The sequence below is a fragment of the Medicago sativa genome, chromosome 5 (genome assembly GCF_051527215.1).
Source record: "Medicago sativa cultivar Bolivia chromosome 5, Bolivia_mono, whole genome shotgun sequence".
In the NCBI taxonomy this organism is placed as follows: domain Eukaryota; kingdom Viridiplantae; phylum Streptophyta; class Magnoliopsida; order Fabales; family Fabaceae; genus Medicago; species Medicago sativa.
In genome coordinates, this window is record NC_140753.1 from 33669253 (window position 1) to 33678114 (window position 8862).

At 29.5% G+C, this 8862-nt stretch overlaps 1 protein-coding gene across 1 annotated transcript; it reads left to right on the forward strand.

The window, feature by feature from the left end:
* Positions 1-1861: 1861 nt before the first annotated feature.
* LOC146921925 (agamous-like MADS-box protein AP1) lies at positions 1862-8636 on the forward strand. The gene is made up of 8 exons (XM_085715146.1): positions 1862-2220; positions 4083-4161; positions 4418-4482; positions 4695-4794; positions 6530-6571; positions 6672-6713; positions 8111-8226; positions 8388-8636. Exons 1-8 carry the CDS (start codon positions 2036-2038, stop codon positions 8461-8463), a joined length of 705 nt encoding a protein of 234 aa, XP_085571272.1. The 5' UTR covers positions 1862-2035; the 3' UTR covers positions 8464-8636.
* Positions 8637-8862: the final 226 nt, after the last annotated feature.

The following is an 8862-nucleotide window of genomic DNA, read 5'->3' on the forward strand; positions in this document are numbered from 1 at the left end:
TTACCCACTAAGGATAATCTATGTAGATGTGGCATAATCCTTTCAGATTCTCAGCTTTGTGTCGGTGGTTGCGGGTCTCTTGACTTGTAATACTTTTAGTTCTTTTTGGCATCTTGTTCGCAATTTGCTTGGTTTTCATTAGTTGATCCTTATGAAATTGTGGATCATTTGTTCAGTTTGGCAGCTTGACATGTGTTTCAAAATCTCGATAATCAATTATGCACTTACTTTGGTTCTTTTGTGCATGAGTTATTTGGAAAGAAAGAACGACAAGATTTTTAATAATATAGAAAGTTCCAATAATAATAACCTTCTGGACAAAATTAAGTTGCTTTCTTAATGATGGTTGAAGGCCAAATTTGGTCATATTTCTTTTAATTACCATAGTTGGCGGCTTAGTCTTTTTGTATGTTTGGGCATTGAGTAATTTTATTTCGTGGTCTTGTTCGGCTTGTTGTTTTTGTAAGACTTTAGTGTTCCTTTCTGGTACGTTGTGCTAGATAAAATATGTTCTATGTGTTAATATATTTTAATTTGGTTTGTTAAAAAAAACAATGATATTGAACAACACCCTTTATTGTTTTAATATACATTCAAAATTCAATTTTCTTTATGCGGCTTAGGGCCGGCCTAAGGGCCATTCAACCCAAGCAAGGGCTTTAGGCCTCAAAATTTTGGATGAAAAAAAAACCTCTAAAAAATTAATTTGGTTATAAGTATATTATATGAATTCTTAACTGACTACCAAAAAGGCCTCAACTACTCTTGGTCATGAATTCAAAATTTGGTCTCCACAAAATTGATTTTCTATAAATATTCTATTAAAAAATAACAATTTTAAAGGTCACATTAAAATATTTGTTTTAGGCCTCTTAATGTGTTAGGCCGGCCCTGATGTTGCTATCTTTTAATTATAAATCATAATCATATCACATTATTGCATCACATTCTTTATTTTCCGCGATGGGAACAGATTCCTTCCTTAAATTCATATTAATAATTGTATAATTGCTTTGAAAAATAGGAAAGACAAGATGAACCTGTATCCAAGCACATGGTTAAACAAATTTGGATACTTTAGTGTGTAGTAGATATAGGGGTCGTTATAGCATATAGTGTACTCCCTCCGTCCCGGAATATCTGACCCATTTTCTAAAAAAAAATGTCCCAAAATAACTGAGTCATTTCAATTTTCAATACAACTTTCATCACTCCCAATACAATATAACTCTAATTAATACTACTTTCATCATTCTCAATTCAATATATTCCACTTTCGCCTTTACATATACATTTTTCTTAATTTGTGTGAAAAACAGTAGTAGATATAGGGATCGTTATATCATATAAAACATTCAGATTGTATTCAATTTGTGGATACACACATTAGGATCGTTTTTGAAATGGCTATATTAAAAATAAAAGAAAACTTTTATAATTTTTTTTTTTTAAGAAGGTAAACAAGCCAATACCACCAGGCCAACCCAAGTGGGTTAAAAACTTTTATAAATACATAACTAGTTACCTAAAGTTGCGCTCTTCCAAAAAAATAAAAAACATATATCCTTTTTTTTTTCTTTTTCATAAACTATATATATATATATATTTTCTTCTTCCGTACAAACCATATATGTATCCACCCTAGAAATTAAATAAGAAGTAAAAACCTAAAATTAGCATATGGATTTTGGCATAAGGGCCTTTTTACCAATAATAGAAAGCATATTAACTTTGTACCAAAAAAAAAAAAGAAAGCATATTAACCTATCGTTGTATGTAATTAAATTTAATTAATTATTATAGAAAAATATACAAACCTATACTAGTCTAAAAAAGAAATTAATGTCCATGACCAAAGATTGGCACACACAATTGGCTATATTTGCCAGCCTTTTAAGCATATGCTTCTGGAGTATTGTCCCTTTACCTTGTTTGGGAGCTGGGATTTTCTCTGCTGAAAAAAGGGCAAGAACTATCTAATTAGGTAAAGAGCTAGGTTTATAACTAAAGGAGGCAAACATAAAAAAAAACTATTATGGGAAGGAGTAAGGTGCAGCTAAAACGGATCGACAACAAGATCAATCGACAGGTTACTTTCTCAAAAAGGAGAACCGGTTTGCTCAAAAAAGCTAAAGAAATATCTGTTCTTTGTGATGCTGAAGTTGCTTTGATTATCTTCTCTGATAATGGAAAGCTCTTTGATTATTCAACTGATTCATGGTAACTAATATACAATACCCTGCTTATATATTTGCATATGTATAATTCATTGAGATCTCTATCATATAAAATTATATATATTTATTTTGAATCGATATAGATATATAGAGAGAGAGAGAGAGGTAAAAATTAATTATATAACCTATGCTAGCTCTTTTTTATTTATAGCAAATTTTATTTTGTTTTTTATTTTGCTCATGGAAAGGGTTTTGGTAAATTGGGGTGGAAATATAACTCTATTTTTGTTTGCTTTCATCATCAAGTCTAAAAAAAAAAAAAAAATTAATATGTATAAATATATACATATTTAAAAAGGAGAATTTGTTCTAACTTAAAAGGAACAACAAATCATTTTTCTCCTTAAAAAAAAAAAAAACAAATCATTCTTCTAGAGGTGATGAATCTTTTGCAGATCATGAGGGTAGTATAAGCAACAACTAACCTTTTAATCTTCCTTAAAAAAAAAAAACTAACCTTTTAATCTAACTTAGTACTTACAGTTTAACTCAGATTTAGTAGTCCCTTATCTCGAGAAGAATGACTAGCTAACCCTTCGTTTGTTTAAAAATTATGCTTTTTTATTTTAGTTTTTCAGATCTAAAATGTGATGGTCGATCTGCTTCAATTTTTTGTTGTTTTTTTTTAACCATCACAAATATTATTAATTTTTTGTTTAAAAAAAACATTATTAATTTTTATTTGAGTATATCATAAATATTATTTTATATGTAGAAAATAATTTATCATAAATTACCTTCCTCTCGTTAACAATTATTGTCAACTTAAGAATGAATATAACATTGAGTATTTAATTTTTTTTTTATGTTCTAATATATTTTTTTTTGGTCAACTATGTTCTAATATATTAAACCTAAAGAAATTGAAATGTTACCAGAAAAAAAATATTCAACTTAAAGCGTTCCATTGACCATAATTGCAGTGAACCACTTCAAATGAGGCCTGCACTTTATCGCAATATCAAATTTATTAATTTTTTTTTTTTAAGCAAAAGATGGGATGCAGAGGGGTCTTCTGCTGCAGTACCTAAATCATATATTAAACGAAAGAAAAAAAGTACAAAGAAGAGGGAGGGACAAAAACCAAAACCCTTTGTAAAAGCAAAACAAAACCAAAACATATAGAAAGCAAAAAAAGCAAACTAATGAGGCGAACGGCTGGAAGCATCCACCTTGAATCCTCTGCCCGCCTCATGTTGCTTCTTCTTGAGTTTCTTCTTTCTAGGCACCAACAATTGAAAAGGTTGACTCGTGTTTTCGTCCAAATCAACAATTTCATCGTTCCGAGCCATGTTAGCTCATGATTCACTTAGAAAATTCACCGTTTGTTGGGTCTCCGTAGAATCAATTCCTAAAACTTGCATGTCATGAATAACAGATGCTCTAAAGTTTGACAAGTCTGAGTTTGTCACCACAATGGAGTTAACTTCCAAAGGAATTGTATCTGATATTGCTTCCTCTTGATGAACATCTTGACATAAAATATCAGTTGAATCACAATTCATGTCAATATTACCCTGACCATAAAGGGATTGTGTACCTGCTAAATCACTCAAATTCTCATTACCTTGAGCAACCATGTCGTCTGGATGCATAAAATCAACAACATTAGTACCATTCACAAATCCCAATAGAGCATTATTATCAATAACTGCTTTAGTGGCATTATATGTTACACATTCAACTGATAATCATATGTAATTGTAGCCGCAATTTAAAATCATATATCAAGATAATCATATTTGGTTACCAAAATTAAATATTATAGAGTAGAGACATGCCCTTAAGTTTCAACTGAATAATATTATAGTGTAATTTTGCTATACTGTTTCATTGATTAAACAGCATGGAGCAGATACTGGAACGCCATGAAAGGTATGGCTATGCGGAGAGACTACTTGTAGGAAATGATACTAATACTCAGGTTTGTCCTTAAACATTAAAATATATCCATAATTTATAAACAAATAAATATACATATATCTTCCCTCAATTTCTGGCATGTAAAGGATCTTAGTGTTTCTGCAACCAAAACTTTGGAGCATATACTTTTACTTTTACATTATCTCTATTTTACATCAAAAACCTCTTGAGAATAATTGGTTATTGGGTAATATACATATAAAATACGAAAAAGTAATGTAATCAAAGACCTAAGCAGCTATGTGTACGTTATTCAGGAAAACTGGACTATGGAATACACAAGACTCAATGCAAAGATTGAGCTTTTGCAGAGAAACCACAGGTATTGCTCTTCTAGTGTACTCCCTTTATATCATTATTATCCTCTTTGCTCTCTCAGAAGAAGAAAAAAAGATTATGGCCAAGTTTATATTAATGCATAATGCATATGCTTTAATTTTCCGATATAATTTTAATTTGATCATTCCCTCTTAAACATTTGCATGTGTGCAGTGTCACTTAGTATCATATGGAATTAATCTTTTTGTAATTCAGGCACTATATGGGAGAAGATTTAGATTCAATGAGCCTTAAAGAGCTTCAATGTCTAGAGCAGCAGTTAGATACTGGTCTCAAGCACATACGTACCCGCAGAGTACACATTCTTAATTACACTCTTTTCAATTTACATATGAGCAGCTTTAAATTTCCATCACCCATTGAACACCTTGTTTTCTCTCTATCTCCGTTTTTCTATCACATCATCGACTTATCACCTCTATCACATTACTCTCTGTTTCTTTTAGATGAATGTCTATTGATCATTTTCCTTTATATACCAGTGCTCAGATGACACTTCCGTACCCATTTGTCCGCTTTTTTATTACACTAACACATAAAGTTTAAACTAGGGATGTCAATGGGTACCATGGGCACAAATAGTATGATACCCGTGCCCGTCCCTTTATGATACCCGTGCCCGTCCCGTACCATGAGTTTTTGAATTTATTTAGTTTTTGGTACAAAGAATAACTTTTTTTTAATCACAAAAAAACTTCAACTTTTAAACATCCATACATAATCCTTCCAAAATTTCATAAATCATACATAATCCACAAAAAATTCATGATTCTTACATAATTCATACAAATTCTTGAAGTAAAATAAAAGCATAAAAACATCGAAATAAACATCTAAATTTTGTATGCATTCCAAACTTCAATAACTTCATTTGACTTCCCAATTCCTAAAATAAAAACATATAAATCTCTGAATAAAAATCCAAACAATCAACATGACAATGATAATTGAAATAAAATCTTATAAGATGAATTAAAAAAATTAAAAATAAAAATAGGTTATTAATGAGGAATCTTAGGTGGACGGTAAAATTTCCTTCAACAAGGTAACGACTTCAAGTAATAAGATATATAAAGATATTTTAGTAATTTACTTAATTTATTATCGGGTATGGGTACCTGTGGGTATCGGTACAATCAAATCCGTGTCCATATCCATATAATATTGGGTAGTCAAATACTCGTTATACCCGTTTAACTACCCACTCCGTGTCCATGATGAATTTTACCCGTGGGTACACGTAGGCATGGGTATTTTTGCCACCCATAGTTTAAACATTCTTTTATTAAAATTTTGATTTTGATTTTTTTTATTGGTAGAAATTTTGATTTTTTTGATTTTGATTTTGATTTTGATTTTAATTATAGGTATAGATGTATGTGAATTCAAATTGTAACAAAACTTATTTTTCTTTTTAATGACATCAACAATATAATATTACGTTTCTTACTCAAAGATAATATATTTAATTTAATTTCCCAAAATCGAGGGTAAGTTTGTTTAATGACATTTTTTACCAAAGAAAAAAAATCAACTTAAAGAGGTGTATCATAGTTATATATAGATATAGATAGATATACAAATATCTCTCTCAATCTCTCTCTATATATATATGGTTTTGCTAGAAGACACCTTTATATACATATATAGACACATATTTATATACATATTGAAATAAAATTTTATGATTTTTATTTGTGTATCTAAATTTTAACAAGTACCTACTATTTAAGTAAATTGTAATTATTTTATTGAATTTTAAAATATTTGAAATTTTTTACTAAAAAATTTGAAACTGATTTGTGAATGAGTATAGATTGATTACAAATTATTAAAAATCTATGAATTCGATTATAATTAAGTAATAAATTTAGGGCATATCATTGACTCTGGGAACCTGGTTTGGTATAGTATGTCAAATGGTGTATCCATCAAACATTTTTATAATAATTAACATGTGTGAATTTTTTACAAAAATAAAACTACATTTTGGTACTAATGATAGAAAATATTATATAATTTGGTGACAGACTCAAGTCATGTATGAAGCCATTTCTGAACTTCAGAAAAAGGTACGTCCTCTAAACTCCAAGTTTATCAAGGCTTTATTTAGTTTTGTCTATTAGATAAAGAAACTAATATGACAAAATATTGTACACTTTTATATGGCAGGAGAAAGGGATTCAAGAGCAGAATAACATGCTCTCAAAGGAGGTAAGCAACATCACTTTTAATGGTTGTTAGAACTAAACAAAGGGAAATGCTCTAAACTATTTTTCTAATATAAACTTAGATACTTGAATTACAGCACCAATCAAGTAATTTTAGGTCTGATTACAATCTATTATGAAGGCCTCCTTCATAATAAACCAACCCCGTGATAAAATGTCGTTATTTTGTTCCTTAAATAATGACCTTCGACAACCTCACTCCCAGAGGCGACATCGACAAAGAGAAATGCTAGGGACCCACTCCCTAACACACTCCTATAACATACTCCATTGATAATTAGGCACATCATCCTATTTTGTCCTGTTATTTAAAGAAGTATGATGCAATTGTTCTAAGGACAAAACTTAGCACATGTTCCTATATCCTGTTATATTTTCCCATTCTTGACTGAAAACATAACAAAATTATTGAAATGGAAAAAAATTGTCTATTTTGTGAAGGAAAAAAAAAACTGCTTCTTTGTGAGAGAAACGGTTAGAAAAGCACATGGTGTTGTAAGTATGGTTCTTTTTTCTGAATACCACTAAAACTCATTAAATGAAGTTCACTTACACAGGGAAGATGGGTTGTTCGATAAAATAAAACTCCTGACTTTTTCGGGTGAACAGAATAGAACTATAAAATATGGGATAAAACTCACTTTAAAGTGTACTATCTGTCTTTTTGAGAGGTACTATTTTTTTAAGAGAAAACAATAACCTTATTCTCTCTAATGAATAAGACAAAATATGGATGGAGTATATTTTACTAATAAAATAAAGAGTTGTTATATATGGAAACCTCTAATTTTTTTACATCGATTCAACATCTAATTAATATTTATTATCTCTTTTTTCTTATCACATAATAAAAGAATGTATCACATCACTTTCATTGTGTCCTATAGATTTATGGGCATCCATATATAATTTTCCTAAAATAAAATTAAATTGTGATTGTTTTTATTTTAGATAACAAATAATTCTCATTGTAATTTTTCCTTAAAATTTTTTTTATCATTGTAGTTTTGTTCTTGTGCTTTTTCTAGTTCTTATCATTTGTTAGATAGTGATTGGTTTTCAGTATATCAAAACTAAATTCGAAATGTAACCCAGTAGACATACTTTAGTTGTTAGTTTTTTATTTTAGTAGTTTGGATTTGAATATTGAATCTTCTTCAGATGTCTGAACTCAACCACTTAAACTATGTATTAGGGATATCATGAATCGTTATTTAATATACTTCGGTAACTATTCAAAAATATACTTTAAATAGGAAATTGCAATTTTCTTTTCTTAGGTTTACAAATTACATTCACCTTAAATGGTAAAATAATTATTTTGCTCATATATAATTTCCATGTATTACTACAAATAATCTATTTGTGATATGAAATTAGATAAAGGAGAAGGAGAAGGTTGTTGCACAAGAGGCTGCTTGTCAATGGGAGCAGCCAAACTACAGGGTTGATACATCTTTCTTACTACAAAATCCACTTCCCGGTTTGAACATGGGGTAGGGTACAAACTTTTCTTTTACAACATAATATTGATATTTTACACTTTCATTAGGTCTTCTTCTCTAGCTATAACAATTATTATGCTTCCTATAGTTGAACTATCACTATAGTAATTAAAGTAACTTTCTCAGTATGTAACTTTGTTTTATTTATTCAGTGGCAATTACGGTGAGGGAGCACAAGAATTGGGGAGGAACGGGCTGGACCTGACCCTGGAACCACTATATTATTAATTCTTGAAAAAGCTATTTTATATATTACAATTTACAATCATATAGGAACACGTATATGTCTCAATGTTTGAATGAAACCTTATACTTGAATCAATGTAATATGGTTTTCAATAATTATAGTGCTTTTGATGTAAGCGAAAATATTAACTTTGTTATCAAATCGTATATTCAAATTTGGTGTACTTTCTCACTATCTGAATACTTGAATTATTAATATATAATGATTAATTCATTAAAATACTACGGTTCTCATATAAACAGTGCTTGCGCTATATCTAAGTCTTAATTTATTTGCCTCTATGAATAATGTATATAAGAATCCTTGCATTGCATATCTGCAATATTATTTGTATGATAGGTGATGACTATCACTGAGATCTACTCTAGACTAAGTACTGC

Coding starts and splice junctions, on each gene's coding strand:
- LOC146921925 (XM_085715146.1), top strand. CDS start 2,036: ATGGGAAGGAGTAAGGTGCAGCTAAAACGGATCGACAACAAGATCAAT. Junction 2,221..4,082: donor GATTATTCAACTGATTCATG/GTAACTAATATA, acceptor TTGATTAAACAG/CATGGAGCAGATACTGGAAC. Junction 8,227..8,387: donor CTTCCCGGTTTGAACATGGG/GTAGGGTACAAA, acceptor TTATTTATTCAG/TGGCAATTACGGTGAGGGAG.